This window comes from Myxocyprinus asiaticus, chromosome 40, assembly GCF_019703515.2.
Source record: "Myxocyprinus asiaticus isolate MX2 ecotype Aquarium Trade chromosome 40, UBuf_Myxa_2, whole genome shotgun sequence".
Lineage (NCBI taxonomy): Eukaryota > Metazoa > Chordata > Actinopteri > Cypriniformes > Catostomidae > Myxocyprinus > Myxocyprinus asiaticus.
Window position 1 is genome coordinate 15,452,073 of NC_059383.1, and position 19,834 is coordinate 15,471,906.

General features: G+C 37.6%; 1 protein-coding gene and 1 pseudogene across 1 annotated transcript; one reads left to right on the forward strand and one right to left on the reverse strand.

Moving 5' to 3' along the window:
* Positions 1-104: 104 nt before the first annotated feature.
* On the reverse strand, positions 105-15,837 carry polq (polymerase (DNA directed), theta). Its single transcript, XM_051680729.1, has 33 exons — positions 15,762-15,837; positions 15,429-15,539; positions 14,951-15,056; positions 14,165-14,858; positions 12,846-13,028; positions 12,193-12,323; positions 11,784-11,940; positions 11,592-11,700; positions 11,245-11,458; positions 10,803-10,944; positions 10,552-10,698; positions 10,235-10,447; positions 9,275-9,417; positions 8,941-9,139; positions 8,716-8,858; positions 8,417-8,610; positions 8,201-8,325; positions 7,818-8,061; positions 4,948-7,640; positions 4,699-4,839; positions 4,342-4,544; positions 3,964-4,204; positions 3,674-3,867; positions 3,081-3,209; positions 2,802-2,976; positions 2,606-2,720; positions 2,405-2,523; positions 2,076-2,260; positions 1,083-1,194; positions 883-1,007; positions 645-786; positions 466-569; positions 105-382 (listed from the first exon to the last, which is right to left on the reverse strand). Exons 2-33 carry the CDS (start codon positions 15,488-15,490, stop codon positions 269-271), a joined length of 7,998 nt encoding a protein of 2,665 aa, XP_051536689.1. The 5' UTR covers positions 15,491-15,539; positions 15,762-15,837; the 3' UTR covers positions 105-268.
* A 569-nt stretch (positions 15,838-16,406) lies between these two features.
* On the forward strand, positions 16,407-16,894 carry LOC127430527 (DNA damage-induced apoptosis suppressor protein-like; annotated as a pseudogene).
* The last annotated feature ends 2,940 nt before the right edge of the window (positions 16,895-19,834 follow it).

Below are 19,834 nucleotides of genomic sequence, written 5' to 3' on the forward strand. Positions count from 1 at the left end.
TTTTGTAATAAATCAAATGTGGATGTTAAGAGAAATATAAAAAAAATTGCATTAAGTTTTGCACAGAGGTTCTTCATATTTAAAAAAAAAAAAGGATCTGTAACATTTTATTTCAGATTAAAAATTACATAATTTACTGAATATATACAAAACACATCTGTAACATCTGTAGTGTTTTAATAATACCTGTAAACCATGATGGCAATCATTGGTTTAGGTATGTAAACATAGACAAGTAATACAAAAAAGGAAATATTAAGAAAATGTTTTATATGTCCAAGTCTTGAAGGTTACCCCAGCTTGGACCCACTTTGACTTTTACTTGAAGCTTCACATATAATTTAACAACGCACTCCATCTCTCGCTTCACAATTTGTGCAACCTGTAAGAAATTTATTTTAAATGCTATATATATATTTAGAGATTCTGTTGTAAATTACATATTCAGAAAAACATCCTAATTACCTGGATGACATCTTCCTCTGCAACCTCATAGATGAGTTCGTCATGCAGCTGAAGTATAAAAAAGCCTCCTCGAGGATATCTTAACTGATTTCTGTGCCGACCACCTAAAATTTACATTACATCTAAATTAATTCACATCATCTAATACTGAAAAGGTTGTAAGATAAAGTCTGTCCTACCCAATCTGACTGTAGGGTGCTGATGTGACGTGGGCTCTCCTGGAAAAGCTGCTTCCAGTCGGCGCTGGATGTTGATGGTTGCTAATTTGACAATGTCAGCAGCAGAGCCCTGCACCGTTGTGTTCACTGCCTGTCGCTCTGCCTGAAAAGAAAGTCCCAATTACAAAGACCTTTCATTTCTTTAGCACATATTCCACAGAAGCAATTGTCTGAAAATTTCAATGAAGATTGTGCTTACATGAGACTTTATGTACAAATTTGAGTCCTTTATTCCAGGCAAGAAACGCTTTCTGCCAAGTAGTGTCTTCACATAGCCATTTACCCCACATTTCTTCACAGTTTCACGAAGAAAGGTCTGTATGCCTTGAAGTACAATAAATTGCACTTAATATCATTACAGCATATTCTGAAAACACAGCTATCCAATTTTTATTTTACCTGTGTATCTGGATTTAAAAGTCTCAATGTAACAGGCAGCATCATTCTCCTCAATGCCCATTTGCTCTCCAAGTGACTTTGCTCCCATGCCATAGATTATTCCATAGCAAATCTGTTGACATAAGATTTCAGAGACAACCAATAAACTCTCAGTTAGAGAGTAGTACCACCAATCTATCCTCAAGGAGCTGCTGGGCTGAGCATGAAATGATAAGCATATTAGAGATTCAGGGATGTTTGAATTCTTAAAAGAAAATCATTGAGAAGAATTCTGATCTGTGGCATTTTGACATCTTTTTGATCGAAGAGGGTTGTAAGGTGTTTTGTGATTTAGCCATATACCTATTCAGGTGCAGAAGGCACAATGTGCTAATTTACCAACTTAATGGGATAGTTCACCCAAAAATGAAAATGTTCTCATAATTTACTCACCCTCATGCAATCACAGATGTGTATAACTTTCTTCTGCAGAACACAAATCATGATTTTTAGAAGAATATTTCAGCTCTGTAGGTCCATATAATGCAAGTGAATGGGTGCCAAAAGTTTGACGCTCCAAAAAGCTCATAAAGGCATCATAAAAGTAATCCATACGACTCCAGTGATTTAACCCATATTTTCAGAAGTAATATGGTAGGTGTGGGTGAAAAACAGATCAATATTTAAGCCCCCCTTTTTTTTTTGCTCAGTAGGGGGTGGTATGCATGAAGAATGTGAAACACCAAAAACACAAGAAGAAGAATGTGAAAGTGATATGTTTCTCACCCACACCTACATATCGCTTCTGAAGACATTGATTTAACCACTGGAGTCTTGTGGATTACTTTTGTTGATTTATGTAATCTTTGAGTAAATTATAAGAGAATTTTCATTTTTGGGTGAACTAACCCTTTAACCTGAAAAGATGAAGTTAAATGACATTCAGCTGTGATGGTAAACTGCTGCTTAAAAATTATTTCACAATGATCACTTATAAAGTAAAATGTGCTTAACCTGTTTGGCCTGCTGTCTCAGATTATCATTAACTGAAGCTGGGTCCACCATTTTCCACTCGGCTGCTATGCTTTTAAACACATCTGCACCACTGTTGAGCACCTGGAGGAGTCGTCTGTCCCTTGAAAGATGTGCTAAGATACGGAGCTCCAACTGTGAGTAGTCCGCAGCCAGAATTAGCCCTCCTAATGAAATATGTAAAATCAAAACTGTTAATTTGGCATAAAAATTGCATAAGCCAACTTACATCGTAAAGATAACATCTTTATTATGATACAGGCTGCTGTTTGTGCAAAGAAACTCCAACTCTAGACAGCAAAATGTAATACCTGAAAAAGGAACAAAAGCATGTCTCATGCTCACAAAAAATGGCATCCCTTTCTCTGTTGATTTGTCTGGTATTTTTAAAAGAGGTGCCAGCTGCCGATTTATCTTTGACTTTTTACACCTGAAATGAAAATAAAAATAACAAATATACTAAAATGTAGAATAAAAGAGGAGAAAAACTTTTAAACAATACAAGACTGTACCATGTCTTGCTTGCACCACACTGTGATGGCTGACTTTCTTCAATTAAGGTTGGCATCTGAATTTCAAAATCTTTTGGAACATTCTGAATATTTGGTTCTGTGAAGCTCACCCGACCTATGAAAGACAAACATTCAAATACATTTGACTGTCCTAAGAAGTACATTCTCTTTTAGGTTTTGTCTCCATGCTCCACACCTGTGGCGGTATGTGTCTGTGAGACTGGATGTAGTCTGTCCATCTTCAGCTGTGTGTTCCACCTCTTCTCTCTTTGCAAGGGGAAAACCACTTTTGTCAAAGCATTTGTGATCCTTCTCCACTCAAGGATAACTCCTGGTAACTGATGCAATGGTTTGAGCTTTTCCAAAACATCCTGATTAAAAAAAGGAGAGGAGCATATTTCGGAAGTGTATCCCACAGGTTTAAACGATTGAAACATGTAATGAATCTGAGAATCTATTGGACTGTGGAATGAACCTTGGTTGTGCTGAACTGTTTCGAAAGTTTTACATGGGCTCCTGCTCTCCTAGTGTAGCCCAGAGTCTTCTTATTCTTTGGACCATTTAAATCTCCATTGGGAGGCAGCTTCAACTCAAGAAACAACACCTATAACAGTTGACATAAAGGAGTATAGATATTGTTTACCCAGGAATAGGAGAACTGAAATCTTAAAGTTTTTGAATTTCAATGTAGGTAAATGAATTAATGTTCCCAAACTTTTTGACAAATTAATTTTCATGGTATTTCCATGAATTTTCAATGATTTTTCCAGTTGTTTGGATTACTCGATAAGGATTTTTAAAAATCCTTACAGAGTTTATAGATTATACACTTACGAAGAGCACTTTCTAGCCAATTAAAGATTTTAGAGCAGAGCATTATTACAAAAAATTACATTCACTATAGAAATTTCTGTAACTTTTTCACAATCTTTTTAGATTTAACAAATTGTCATGAATGTTTTGGGCCTGAATATTCCTATTTTAAAATTCCCTGATATTTAAAGGTTTTCTATGAATGTAGAAACCTGTAAAATAAGTTTTATTTTGAGTGGAGAGAATAAGAGTGACCTCGGCAATATCCTCCGGATTGGTCAATGAGAAGCTGTGTCCTGCAAGCTGATAGGCTTGAGATTCAAGGGTGCTGAGCTTGGCCTGCATCACATGCTTCTGCGTCTCACATTCTGCAACACTGAACCCAATTCCATTCAGCTCCAACAGAGCTAAGCAGTACTGGGTGGGCATCTCCACTTTATTGAACACATCTACAAATCAAATGAAGTGGACATCAAATAATTAGTAACATAATTCGCCATTTTTTGTCTAGACAATTTTTAAGAGACTAAAATGATGCTTGTTACCTAAGAAACCATCCTTTTCAAGGAGACTATTGAGGTGCGTCATGACTCTGAAGACCAAAACAGACTCAATGGCAGCTCTATAGCGTCCAGGTTGACTGGCATCTCCAAAGATTCCTAAGCTCTGTACACCCTGACCGGGACTGATTCCCTCCAACATCGGGAGATCCTCAGGAGCAAAGCTGGTAATCATGTTGTGGAGGGTTCGCTCTTTGGAGCTTGAATCCAGAAGCCAACATGCAATCTATATTTAAGTAAAAAGAATGGTTGAATTAGAAACCCTACCTTATGAGAATCAATTTTTTAAATGGGAATATAAAAACATAGAAAAGCATGCTGTGTCAAACAATTATTCTCTTTAGTTAGATAATTCTGTCCAACCTTCGGGTCTTCAAATTTAAGACGCATAGTGAGCCCGCATGCCAGAAGAAGTGTCTTGTATAGCTGAATAAAGTCATAAGTAACCATCACTCTCTCAGCTTCTGAGAATGATGCTTGATCCAAGCAGCACTGAATTTGCTTCAGTCTTTCCTCCATGGTCAGATTCTCATCGAGAGGTGGTGGAGCCAAGCTGGCACTTATACCTGTTTGGAAAAAGTGTTCAGAGGAAGCATTATGTTAAGTGATAGTTCATAAAGGAAAATGCTTTTTAAGATCTCTCTGCTCAAGTTCAAATAAATCAATAGATGATTACATTTAGACCTTAGTTGGGGTTTATAAGTGACACATCTTCAATACCTGTTTTTGACAGCTCCTGTTGTAGGGATACAAAATATGCATCTTTTGCTCCCCAGCATATCGATACACCAATGACAACAAGGTCATCATAACCTTTTAAAAGGAAGCCATCTTTTCTTTTAATTCTCAAGGGAGTAGTTGCTTCAAAAAGAGGATAACAAAAGTTTATAAACTTTAAGAAATTGCATTTTCTTCAACTTTAGGATATAAACTCATTTAGGATGCAAAATAATTTATCCAAAGTCTTACGTTTTTTTAATTTTCCTCCTATAACGTTCTCAGGTCGCATAGTGCCGCAGTCTATCTTCTCACAGGCAACAGCAAGTGAAAATCTTTCCTTTGTTTTCCACTCTTTTACAAATGTTTGGAAAAGCCTTGTATCACTTGCCACATCAATTATAGAAAATGACTCTGGACTGCAGGAGTTAGAAGCAGGAAGTGATGGACATTGAGAAAGTCTTGCAAAGCCCTCATCAGCCAGAGTCGTCTCCAACTCTAACACTGAGTTTGTCTTCAAATAAGGTTGATCATCTTTCTGTGTAATGGACTTGGAATTTGGATCCAGTTCAGACCTCTGCTTAGTTTTGTGATTAAGAGGCGATTGTAAAGCTGAGGTGGTCATTTTGACCCTTGGTGTGACTGGCTCAGTAACAGCTGTAGGAGGAATCAGGTCATTAGGGGTCACTGGTTTTGCCTGGACAACCCTTAAATCTTCTTTTGTTGAGCTTCTTGGACATCCCCACTCAATCCCATGGTTTGCATTTGCTGTTGGGGAAACAGCTTGCTCCTCATGAACAGCAACGACATTAGGATGCACCACAGTTGAAAGTGACTGCCTTGAAGCCTCGGCTAGAGTTGAAAACTGATCAGACCATTGATCAAAAATGTCCTGCATTCCTTGGCTGATGTGAAATGAAGAACCATTTAATAGAGGTCTTTCAGATGTCATTTTTGAATGAGGTTCATTGCTTTGAGATAAGTGTAGTTCAGACACAATGTCATCTATATATATGGGTTTCTCTGCTTCGTCTGGGCCCAATCTTGGTCCTTCACAACTCTTGGCAACACTGTTGAATTTGTCAAGGTAGTGCTCTCCAATAAGTAACGAGTCTCCCCATTCTGACAAGTTGAAAGATGATTCACCCCACTGCATTGCTTCTTGATCATCTGTTGGCACAGATTCTCTCCTCTCCTGATTGAGTTCTGGAGAAGAAGGACCATTTGAATTAGCACGTACCTCAGTGACCTTCTCCTCCTTGCCATCCACTGCTGCTTCCTCCATGGCATCCAAGATGGAATTGTCATAGAGACTGTCAAATAGAAAGCTGCTGCTCCTGTTGGGGCTATTGTTTGTGGACTCATGATTTTCCTTTTGGTCAGCTGGTTTATTTGCACATGATTCTTCTTCAGAAACTTGATTAGTGTAATTTAAAATATTCTCCAACTGGCTGTCTGTAAGTGAAATGTTATATTTGGGTTTGACTTCACTTGGCAAGGGGCCGTTATGTTGTTTTGTAAGACCATTCTGATGAGGTAATAAACCTTCAGCTGTGTCTTTGTTTTTCTCATTTTCTAATGATGATAATTGTTTGATAATTCTCATCTTACCTCCTAAATCAACATCCTGTTTACTTTCCTTGAAAATGTTTAAGTTAGCATTGCCATCTGAAAAATCATCCGCCTGAAGCAACATTTTCTCAGTCTGTGTATCAAGCTGAAAACTATCACCAAACTCCTCCAATTCATTTGTGTACAAGTCAGGAGATCTAAACTTCTCAGAATTACATACAAACTCATTTGTAACCCTGGGTTTTATGTGTGAGCTAAAATCTGCTGGAACATTCTTATCATTCAAGCTTGCTGTCTCATCTCTGTGGCTGAACTTCCTGAAACTCGCTGTAATTGCTGATTTGTTTAGTTGATTCTCAGTTTCAGTCTGAAGTTCATTTGCACTCTGATTTAAATGTTTTGTTTTAGATGTGCACTTTTTCCCCTTATTTGAAGGGAATACAGGGGTTGCATTTGGGGCTTTCACATCATGTAGTGGTCGGCATAAGTGAGACTCGATGTCTTGGTTCTGCTCAGCAATGAAAGACTGGAATTTTGTCTTTTCTTTATCTTTTCTACAGGCAGATTCAGGTTCCTCAAAATTAGAGCTAAGCTCTTCAGCAGTTATCATTGGTTTACTGACTTTTGCGATTAGAGTTGCTGTTTTAGCTCCAATGATTGTAGGTCCTGCTCCAGCAATATCGTCAACATCCACCCTTCTGCGTTTTGAGAGTGGACTTGCAGAATGTTGGTCATTGTCAGAGATAAAGTTACTCTTTAGACTGGAATTTTGAACTGATTTTAAAGAAAAATCTGATGACCCAGCAATTGTCGGGTTGTTGTGACAACCCTTGTCTTTCACATTAATGGATTTAAGAACTTTGTGCAATGCAATTGACTGCAGTTCAAACTTCTTAGCTGACTGACACTGGGCAGATGTTACATCATCTGCCTGATGTATAGTGATTCCCATGACAGAATCAATGTCCTGTGGATTTTCCACATTGCCAGTGAACTTTACTGGCCTCAAAGGAGAATGAGATCTAGTGTCAAGAGATTTGTCCACTAATATGTTCTGTTCTGCCTCTGCTTCTCTTGATCTCATTTCATCATTTTGCCCCTGTTCATGTTCTGGACTCCTTGACTTGGTCTGTTTTTCATTTAATGATTCCTCTAGTGAACTGGAATCCGGTTGGGCATTTGCCGAGAGGGAATTCGGGTTCCATTCCACCCCAAGAACAGCCAAATCCTGTTGCAGGAGCAGTCTGGCCTCAGCTACGATCTGTTGAGCAGCCTCTTTTTCGGTCAAGGCCTTTTTGCCACTGACCCAGATACAACGCATGCTCTTACGTTCATGAGCCTCCACCTCACTCTCATCCACTGCTTGTCTGGAGCTGCAGAGATATGACATAAAATACTCACATTCTGAAATAAATATGAAGACATACCATAACAATAAGTTTCAGTATTGAAATTGATTGGAATGATATTCACACATGCCGTATGCTTCCCAAAAATGACAAACATGAGATAAAATAAATCTTTCAAGCTGAACAAAGTCCATCTGTTACCTTTTGAAAGGGATGGCTTTTCTGAGGGCCTTCTCCACCTCTGTAACATCAGCCCTTGCCACATCTGCCACAGTGACAAATCCAGAGCTGTAGAGTGTACGTGCTCTCTGGGCGTTCAGTAAAGAAATTCGAACCAGATCACACAACTCCCTCTGGACTCCAAAACTCAGACGACTTTGGAACTGGGATAGAAGCAGCTCCAGGTTGTGCCATCCAAGCCGATTACAGAAGACTGTAACCATCCCTGCCAAAATTGTTGCCAAATTTTACCATTGTAGGTTGGGATGAATGATTATATGCTAGACATAATCTCTTTAAAAAAAATCTCACATTGGTTGTCTCTTATACTGAAATGCCTATAGTATGAATAGATGCCAATGTACCTGCATATGTTGAGGCAGACTGTTGAAGTGACTGAACCTGTCCTCGGCTACAGCCATACTTTTTTGCAACAGCTCCAATAGGTTCTTCACTTACCAAGTCGAACAGAACCAATGTTGTGAAAAAACTGCAGGACAGAAATTACACAGTGACATTACACTATCAAATTATAAACATTAATTTAGTGTAACACCCCGAATTCACAAAATACAAAGCACCGTTTATGAATAGCCATCTGTCTGCGTTGCTTCTCTGTTTTAGCAATCAATTTTCCGCTAACGGAGCGAGCCAAGAAACCTTCTTGGATGCCCACCATCTCAGCCACTCGCTTCATTGCAGAAGGTAGTTGCTCCCACATACAGAAGAACTGGTACCAGTCAATTGTCGTCCAGTCCACATACACAGGTGTTATCTTGGAAATGCATGGCATGCTTTGTTAATAACCCATATAATTTGTATAAAGAAACAATCTGTACTTTAGATGTTAAAAAGTGGAGTACAGAACAGTTTTTTCTACCTGGTAGAGAATATGCAGATCATTTTCCAAAACAAATCCTTTCATTGCTCTCTGGAGATCGGCAAAAATCCCCAAGGCCTCTGGGGGTGATAAAGATGAAGACAGAGTCGCAGAGCCTAGATGCGTGGGGCAGTACCTCTCCACTGTGACATAAACAAATAACACATTGCCAACATCTACCGCACAAAAATACTGGAGATTTTTAATGCATCAATGTTTTCTTACCATCTCCCTCCTTCTGTATGTGAATGAACTCATTGTCCATCAGCCACTCTATACAGGCCTCAATTGCACCCTTGCTTCGAGTTTCTGATTCAGTTCCCTCCTGTTGTGGCTGTTCGGCTGCCATACTGGCTGCCAGCAGAGTGCAGGAAGCATACATCCTCACATCCTGTGGTGAGCTGGCAACTCCTCCAACAATAATCTTCAATAAAACAAGGAGATGGACTTAAAGCAACACAATAAACTAAAATCTCCTATTGCCTATATTAGCCCACTCCCTCTACATACTAATCGTACCATAATCATTCAAAAAACTTTGAAAAACAGAAGTTCCTACCTCCAGGATGGCCCTGAGCATGCTAGTAGTAACACCCTCACCCTCCTTCTTCACCAGGCAGCTGCTGATTGGTTTAAGAGTGCCCTGGATGAGGCTCAACCCCTTCACACGCTCAGCCTCTTTACAGACCAGCACACTCTCACCTGAATCAGCACATCCCTCATTACATCCCTTATAACACAATTTATAACTAAACATCTTGAATAGGTTATATTATGTGCAGCACTGGTCACCTTTAAAATATCTAACTTAAAGGGATAGTTCACCCCAAAATAAAAATAATTTCATAATTTACTCATCCTCATGCCATCACAGTATGACTTTCTTTCACTTACTGATATTAAATGAAGATTTTTAGAAGAATTTCTCAGCTCTGTAGGACCATACAATGCAAGAGAATGGGTGCCAAAATGTTGAAGCTCCAAAAATCACATAAGTCAGCATAAAAGTAATACATAAGACTCCAGAGGTTAAATAAATGTCTTCAGAAGCGATATGATAGGTGTGAGAAACATATCAATATTTAAGTCCTTTTTTACTATAAATTCTCTTCCCTGCTCAGTCAATCTTCACTTTAGCTTTCACTTTCACATTCTTCTTCTTGTGTTTTTGGTGATTCACATTCTTCATGCATATCACCTCCTACTGGCAGGGAGAAGAATTTCTAGGAAAAAATGACATAAATATAGATCTTTTTCCCACCCACACCTATCATATCAATTTTGAGTCGTATGGATTACTTTTATGATGCCTTTATGTGCTTTTTGGAGGATCAAAATTTTGGTACCCATTCACTTGCATTATATGGACCTACAGAGCTGAAATATTCTTCTAAAAATCATAATTTGTGGGTGAACTATCACTTTAACATTAGCCACAAGCTTGCTAAATTAACATCTTATCTTTTACGTCCTTTTATTTAAACAATTAACCTCTGCCTCTGAAACATCTAGCACTCACCCAGTGTGTCTACTCCTTTACGCCCAGCCCGTCCCACCATCTGTTTATAAGTCAATATGTCCAACAAATGACCATTGAAAACAGGAGTTCTGATAATCACACGACGAGCAGGCAGATTTACACCAGAGGACAAGGTGGACGTTGCAACTAGCACTCTAATATAGCCTTGACGAAAAGCACCTTCTAGAATATCCCGCTCATCAAATGTCAAACCTAAAACAAAGGGGGGTTAATAAACACTAACACTATTAAAACAGGCAACTATACACTTATTTTAGTTTAATGATGTAGCTTTAACATGATCAAAGTGCAAGTACCTGCATGGTGGAAGGCTACGCCCCAGGGAACAGTCCGCTGAAGGACTTGGTCTAGGCCTGCAGGAGTCCGCTTTAGCTGGGCCACCACATCCTGAAGACCTTCTGGTTTCAGAGAAATACTTTGCACTCCAGAGCCTGACTGCATCTCTGTAAAAATAATAATAAAAATAATAATAATGTTTGAGCGCACTACTTCACTAATGGAATGAAAGATGTATAACATCTACAACTGCACATATCTATTAATAAACCTTTGTGATGGAGATTGTAAAACTCCCTGCCAATGCTATCTGCCAGCTTCTCACACCAGTTCTTTGAAGGGCAGAAGAGCAGTGCAGAGTGTCCATCCTGCACTGTCTCAAAGCAGAGGCTGACAATGTGATCATCATCTCCCTAAGGACAGAAGAATATTTTGAATTTGTATTTGAACATATGTTAAAGCTGATGTGTGTTATTTCTTCAGTGTTGAAATAATCTTTTTTTTTTTCTTTCTTTTTTTTTTAGCTAAACATGCAGAGTCAACTAAAAGTAAACCATTTGTAGGTTGATTTCACAGTGGTACAGAAATTACACACTTCAGCTTTAAAAGATTTGGTTCCTTAACATTAAAAGGAAAAGTAGAGCTTGTGTTATACAATACAGTATACACATACATTTTTTGGAAAGAGACCAACAAATATGCCAAACTCTCACCTTAACAGTAAAAGCTGGAGTGAACTGTCTGACAAGGTTCAGAGAGCCATCATAGATATTTGTGCCAATCTTGACCCACTCCATCAGTGGCACAGGACGATAGTTAGTGCTATAAAGCTCAGCATTTAACCAGCGGGCTAGAAGGTCCAAGTTTGGCAGTGTGGCACTCATACCAATAATCTGCACAGCCGCAGTTGTACGTGGGCCTGAGCACCTTCAAATTGGAAAGATGTTAGCCGTCAGTATTAATATTGGTTATCTTATAATTATATAATATTATATTATCCTAAGAACTGGAGCATTGTTGTCTTTTTGAATAACACATTGAGACGCTGACGTACACACACCTTAGTGCATTTTTTTGTGCAATGTATTTGATTTTAGTCAGCAAAAGTTCCAACAGATATCCACGACCAGAGTCGCCAAGCATGTGCAGCTCATCGACCACAACAATTCCTGCAATTGGGGAAAGCACTTTGTTTTACAAGATTTCCTTAACACACGGCAACATGAGAGGTAAAGACATGTAAGAAATTTACCAAGTAGATCCAGTTTGTCTTCTTCAATAAGCCTGTTAATGAGTCCATTAGCTTTCTCTATCGTGCACACAGCAACATCCAGGGCTGAAAACCCACCAGCTGCGGAAGTGTTACCCATGTACCCCTCTACTCTGACCCCTGCCTCCTGAAACACATTCTAAGTGAAAATATCCAAATAAGCACGTTAGGAAAACCGAAACAAGTTCCCATAAAAAAAGTGTAGACTCTCAACATAAAGAATATGGACAGGTTTTTTAACTTCAGACATGCGTGGTTTGATATATTCAGTGTTTTGCATTTATAGTTGCCCCTAACAAGGACAAGCATGTAAGAAGAAAAATACAGTAAATGATCAGTGTACTAGATGACAGCTTACAGTGATGTATGCACTCATGAAATGTGAACCAACCTGTAAATAAAACATCTTCTCACGTGCAACAGAAACGAAAGGGAGTATGAACATTGCCTTTTGTCTAGTTTCTAGAACTCTCTTCAAGATTAATAACTCAGAAACCAAAGTTTTCCCTGCACTGGTTGGAGCTGAAGAGAGAGAAAAAAAAGATTAGTTTTATTATTATTATTCTCTCAGAGAAAAATAAGAAAATTACATATATTCTAGGAAAGTACCCTATAACCAGAAGTTATCAGTTACTTCCCTTGTAAATTTAGATCTATTTTGGTTGCACTTTACAGTATGTGTATTTTCAGTATACTTACAATGTACTTACCCAAGAAAAAACTGAGTAACATTAGGTAACTACATGTACTTACTATAGGTTAAGGTTAGGTTTAGGGTTAGTACCTAGTAATTACTGTAGTTGTTGTAATTATATAGTAAATGTAGAGCAGTACTGTAAAATAAAGTGCTACCTCTATTTTCTATTTCACAGGTTTAAAAACACCCAACAGAATATTATTTGTCAGATTATTTTAACATCTTATTCTTTCCTTCACATAAATTATTGTTGTATGTCATTCCAGTATGCAATGTATGTGATTTCTATGAAAACATCAACAAGATGAAGTAAATATTTGCTGTAAATAAGAAAAACCTCGAGTTACCAGAATATACCAGGTTTTGGCCCTCCAACACTTTGCCCAAGGTCAGACACTCGGCCTGCCACTCAAACATTCTTTGGACTCCTAGACACTGATATTTCTCCAGAACAGGCTTAGGGAGCCCCCAACTGGAGAGCAAAAGCTTATCTGACTGATCAGCAGGACATCCCATATGAATACTTTGGGCTGTTTAGGGTAACAAACAGAAAATAATTAATTAATGACATGGAAGCTGCAGTAAGCATCCATACTGATTAACCAATAAATCATATTTCAATGATTTTTGTGTCAGGACAATGAAGAAAAAAGATAAAAACCTACAAATATAACATGGTTGTGTTTCTTCAACTTCGGGCACTTTTAGCACTGTGGATTTCTAAAACGTATTCTCCTTAACCACTTTTTATTTTGTCTACAAACAATGTTCAACAGTGTATGTACATGCACCACTGGAGATTTATTCCATTTTTCTAAAAGTTTTGAAATTCCCCACCTCAGTGTCATTTCCAGCACATCTCAAATTCTGTATTGTGTTTAATAGAATTCTATGGTAGAAATGACACTGATGGAAATGATATATCTTTTTTTTAAATGTCCGACTCCTTTTTTCTTGCTAAGTCTAATTTCATAGCTCTCATTTTATGCATCCTTAATAGACACAAGTAAATTATATTTTCACACTTTTTATAATTTGGCAAAATTACCATTTGATTGAAAATTGATTTTTCAATGTTTTCTTAAAACATCACTTCTCATATTTCATCTCAAGCACACTCTTCACTTAGTTAACAAGTACACTTAGTTTAAAAAAAAAGAAAAAAATTAGCCACAACATTGGGACAGATATTATTTTTGAAAACATTTAAATAATTTTCACAATAAATACTGGGTAATAAAGTGGTTTACATTTATTTTAGTCTTTGTTGAGATTATCATAGTTTTAAACATGTAATAATTTGTATTTTTATATGTAGTTTCATAGTTTAATATTGAAAATCTGGGTCTGGGACAAGGCTAAAATTATCAAATCTAGACGTAAAAGGCATATGAAAAGTGCCAAAAATAAATGATGAAGGCCTGGTAAAAAAACAAAAAAAACAATTCCAGTCATATAACAAAAAGAAAAAAGTTGAAATCTGTTCGCTCTAATAAAAATTCACCCCTGGGACATGAAAGTGCCGGAAGTTGAAGAAAAACCCATTAATCAAACATGAAAAAAAGACAATATTCACAACCAGTTCTGAATGTTTTATCATTTAAAATTAATTTTTGCATAGTGACAGCAACCAAGCTAACAGTGGAGACATCTATCAGTACATTACCTGCATCAGGTAGTGTAGCATCACTGAGGATGCTGAGATCCAGACCAGGTGGAGGCGTGAGCACTGAAACTGAAAGGTTTTTGAGTGATCTTTTCTGCTGTTGCAACACAGATTGCTCTTTTGCAGCAGCCATATGTCTTGGACTGAAGAGAATGTAATCCTTGAAGGTAGTGAGAGAGTCTTCTGTGTTGATGTGTTTACTGAACTTTAACTGTGACCTGTCATTTGCAACTTTGGAAGTTTTTTTCAAGGAAATAAAGGTCTTTTGAGGTGAAGAATATTCTGTCTCCCTCAACTCACAATCATGAGTCCGCCCTCCTGCTTCTGTCTTTTTGGTTTCACTGAATAACAGCTTCTGAGCCAAATCTCTCCAATCTTTCTCTTTTTTCGCTTGTGTTCTGAATCTCTTACGTTCTGATGGTGGCAATGCAGACACTGGAATTGTGGGGCTGATATTTTCTGCATTTTGCATGCGTTGCTCACAACTACTTTCTGGTATTACAGGAAAGTCAGTGCTTTTCCTCAGTGATGGTAATTCAGATCCAGATGGCTTTACAGATGTGGAGCTTTGTTGAATATTTTCATCTTTCTTGAGTTTCAAGATCTCAGGACCCAGTTCCTCCATAGCTTGTAAAATGTCCTCATCCATAGCTAAAGTAGAGTCTCCTGGTATCAGTTGCTTATTCTGGCTTTGCTTTGAGGAGAAATAGCAATTATTGACATAAACATAAAACAAAGCTTATAAGTGGAACAATGTCATAAATCAAAGAGAATATAAAAACATACTTCTGGCCCATTGCATCTTCCGTTCGGTATATCTGTTTCAGAGGAGCATGCCCAGTGCTGGTGAACTGATTGTCTTTGTGATGATTTTTCATCTTCAAGAACTATGCTGTACAAAAAAACAACAACCAGTGTTGGTGTTAACAATTATTACCATTCATATGTGGGGGAAAAAGACAAGCTGCTTAAACAAAAACAAACAGTTTTAACCATTTATATGATACATTGGAATCTACTACCCTTACTAGTAAACAGCTCTGTAATTTAAACATGAACGTTTTTATTAACTATCAGTATGATGAAGTCTTCCTTATTTATTGTGTACATTAAACACAGTTCTGAAGGTCAGTTAAAGAAGGGGTTAAGATTAGGAGAGAAGGTGACCATCGAAAGCTCCATGTCTTTCAAGTTTGTAAACACAATCGTGGACACGTACACAAACAAGAAAACTAAACAGTTTCAAATTGCTGACATCTCTTACCCCTTTTTCTTTACAATCCGATGCTGTCCCAAATACATCTTCCTTGTCGTTGACGTAGTCATCACATACACAAATTACTATTTATTCATATCTTTACCTATAATATCTTAGCTGAGTAAAAAAAAAAAAAAAAAAAGGTCAATGTTTGCTAAGGTAACTGTTGCACTGCTACCTCTCGTCGCTTCACATATACAAACTCATGTCAGTGAATCAAAAATTATTAATAACATTACTGGCATTTTCTTTTTTCATTTCATTTCAGCCAGCACAGAATAATAAAGTCAATTACATAACACTACTGTAAACTCGTTTACGTGATATTTCATTCCTCACTGTTTGTGTGAATATTTGTTTGAATGTTGAATGGCAATCCTTAGAAATCAAAACAAAGTTAAGAAAAACAAAACAGACAAAAATCAAAGAGCCCGCGGTGTTTCAATGCAGTTGTCCCGGGTGAAAAACATCGACAATGATGAAAGTTCCGCCAGTGACTTTCTAAACAAAGGACAAAATATTCTTTCAACTTTAACGAACATTTTTGGTATCAAGCGAGGAGAATTAGATTACTAGATTTTATTATATATATTTTTTTTACTCCTTAATAAATGAAAATATAATACAATTAAACGGCATGAAATTATGTTCAATAACCTCTGGCTTCACAACACAGTGATGCAATCACTTTTTTCTCAGCCATTTATAATTTTGTACTGTAGATGGCGCAGTGAACCATGAGGCATGTGGGTGAACACCTCGAGCAAGATATTAGCTTTTGTATTTGAAAATAAGTATTTGGTTTTTGTGTGTGGAATTTTGCGCTTTTCTTGCGTTTCCCCCCGATTCTTCTCTTTTTTTTATTCTTTTCTTTGAATAACATTATATATACTTTTAATAATAGATTTTAAAATGTGAAATCAGCCTAATGAAATTCCTCTGACATGTTTTTTAAACGTTTGCCAGTTGTTTAAATAAGAACTCATGAGCAACATAAGGGCTCTGGTGAGTTGCACAATACTTTCCCTGCAAGACTCTTGTTTTGTCTACCCATGCTGCAAAGGCTGTCTGTCTATGTTATCTAAGGAAACTATTTAAATGTACGTGGTGTGATGTAGTTCAAATGGATGGTTGCTCGGCATTTTTGCGGATTATTATGCTGTGAAGTATGGGTGTTTGTAATTACTGTTGTTATAACATTGGTATTACATGAGTGTGTGTTTAAACGTCTGTCTGTACAGTGGAAATGATTAAGCTTTGAATAATTTTCTTTAGGGCTACATGTGTTAGGTGTGGATTCACATGTGATTTACAAAACGTGGACTACAGGTACAGGCTTTCCGTTAAGGTCCAGAAACCAAGATATATTTGGTGTGATGGTATTTGGTGGATGTTTAAATCCCTTCTTTGGCATTACTGCTGGTGACCTTCAACGTTACGGTTTTAAGCAGTTACTTCATTTAAAATGGTAGTTCACCCAGAAATAAAAATACTCTCATCATTTCCTCATGCCATCCCAGATGTGTATGCCTTTTCTTTCTTCTGCAGAACACAAATGAAGATTTTTAGAAGAATATTTCAGCTCTGTTGGTCCATACAATGCAATGAATGGTGGCCAGAAATTTGAAGATCCAAAAAGCACATAAAGGCAGCATAAAAGTAATCCATACATCTCCATTGGTTAAATCCATGTCTTCAGAAGCAGAAACAGATCAATATTTAAGTCCTTTATATATATCGCATTTTCACCAGCTGGCCTATGTGCATTTATGAGAGGACCGAGTTCTTCTTCTGATTTTTTTGTTTTTGTTTTGTTATTAACATTTTTATTGATTTTTCAAAGCAAAGAAAAACTAAACATATATACAATGAATCAACATTAACTCCCACTACTTCCCCTCCCCAATCAAGAAACCCACCCGACCCCACATCCCAGTGGTCTTACATAAGTACACACATATACATAGAATAAAATAATAATAAATAAATAAATAAATGATTTTCCATTTGTTAGATCAAAGTCAACTGGTCTAAATCCAAAGTTTGGCTTTGAAACAACCACACCGTCTTTTTCCAGAGCAGCCTGTATTTCTCCTGAGGTTACCTGTGGGTTTTTCTTTGTATCCTGAACAATTCTTCTGGCAGTTGTGGCTGAAATCTTTCTTGGTCTACCTGACCTTGGCTTGGTATCAAGAGATCCCCGAATTTTCCACTTCTTAATAAGTGATTGAACAGTACTGACTGGCATTTTCAAGGCTTTGGATATCTTTTTATATCCTTTTCCATCTTTATAAAGTTCCATTACCTTGTTACGCAGGTCTTTTGACAGTTCTTTTCTGCTCCCCGTGGCTTAGTATCTAGCCTGCTCAGTGCATCCACATGAGAGCTAACAAACTCATTGACTATTTATACACAGACACTAATTGCAATTTAAAAAGCCACAGGTGTGGGAAATTAACCTTTAATTGCCATTTAAACCTGTGTGTGTCACCTTGTGTGTCTGTAACAAGGCCAAACATTCAAGGGTATGTAAACTTTTGATCAGGGCCATTTGGGTGATTTCTGTTATCATTATGATTTAAAAAGGAGCCAAACAACTATGTGATGATAAATGGCTTCATATGATCACTATCCTTAAATAAAATACTTTTTTTTTTGCATGATCAGTCATATTTTCAAAATCAATGCCAAAATTTCACAATTTCTGCCAGGATATGCACATTTTTGAGCACAACTGTATATATATATATATATATATATATACACACACACACACACATATATATATATATACACATATACATATATAAATACATACATACATATACACATATAATAAACATACAACTCTAAACTATACCTCTCTCTCCACAGACCCACTCCGAGAGCCCCCCAAAAACATCAAATATCTACCCCATTTCCCAATAAAAGAATCCCATATCCCCAGCCTTCTACATGTTACCTCTTCAAAGGCTGCCGCCCTTCCCATCTCCTCGCACCACTCCCGAATTGAGGGTGCTCCCACCGACTTCCAACCCCTTAAAACAATCTGCCTGCCTATCATCGCACTGGTGAGGACCCAATTGTTTATGTATTTGTCACCTACGTCGATGACCGCCCTATCACCCAAAACATAGAGTCTGGGGCAAAACAAAATCAGAATGCCCAACACGTCACACAGAACACTCTGTACCTTCAACCAAAATTCCTGAATCTCAGCGCACCACCAAAAAACATGGGCCATATCTCCTTCCTCTGATTGGCATCGCCAGCAGGTGGGTGTGTCTTTAAGACAAAGCCTATACAATTTAGAGGGGGTCCAATAGAACCGATGTAAAATCTTGAATTGTATAAAGCGCACCCTTGCATCTCTCGATGCAGTTTTTATGTTTTTTTAAATCCTAGCACATTCTCCCTCCTCCGATTCCAGGTTTAAATCTTTCTCCCATAATCTCTTGAGAGTGGTTGAGACTCCGTCCCCCAGACTCTGAATTAATAAGGAGTAATACATTGATGCCTCATGGCCCTTTCCAAAAGCAGAAATCACCTCTCCTAGAGTATCTGCTGCTTTAGGGGGGTGTATGCCATTCCCAAAAATAGTACAGAGAAAGTGGCGTAACTGAAGATACCTAAAAAACTGAGATATGGGGATCCCAAAATATTGAAGCAAATTTTCAAAGGATCTCATCACACCGCTCTCATAAAGATCACCGAGTGAATTAACCCCCCTCGCAATCCACTCTGACCAACAAAAAGGGGAATTATTAATGCATAGTTTGGGTTTAGCCATAGGCTTAAGGCAACATTTAGATAAATATCTGAATTACACACTCTGGACACATTTGTCCATACTGAGTGCAAATGTGAAATAACGGGGTGTGATTTAACTTCTCTATTTAGTTTGATGGAAAGGCTTTGCAATGGCAAAATAGGGGCAAGAATTCTTGTTCAATGCAGAACGAGGGAGGGGCTCTTTTAGGTGGAAGCAACCAATGAGCCAAATGTCTGAGACCGAATGCGTAATAATAAAACAAAATCTTGGGTAGGCCTAGCCCACCTTTGTCAATTGGCCTATGTAATTTATTGAAATGTAATCTGGGGCGCTTACCATTCCAAATGAAGGACTTCGCTATGCTAACAAATTGCTTGAAATAAGAGAGGGGGACATCTACCGGGAGAGACTGTAGCAAGTAGTTACATTTTGTAATACAGTTCATTTTAATAACATTAACCTTCCCAATCATCGATAAATGTAATGAAGCCCACCTGTCATCACTCGAAAACCTTTTTATTAAAGGGTCAAAATTAACTCTGACTAAATCAGACAAATTTGATGGGAATAAAATGGCCAAATACTTAATGCCCTGTTTGAGCCACTGGAAGGCGCCTGGCTGGAAGGCCGAATAATAAAA

Bases quoted from the DNA above. Each gene is read 5' to 3' on its own strand.
- polq (XM_051680729.1), bottom strand. From the start codon at position 15,490: ATGACTACGTCAACGACAAGGAAGATGTATTTGGGACAGCATCGGATT. The intron at 8,859-8,940 runs GTAAGAAAACAT...TTTATGTCACAG, and splicing joins CATACAGAAGGAGGGAGATG to TGGAGAGGTACTGCCCCACG. The intron at 4,840-4,947 runs GTAAGACTTTGG...CTCTTTTTGAAG, and splicing joins AGGAGGAAAATTAAAAAAAC to CAACTACTCCCTTGAGAATT.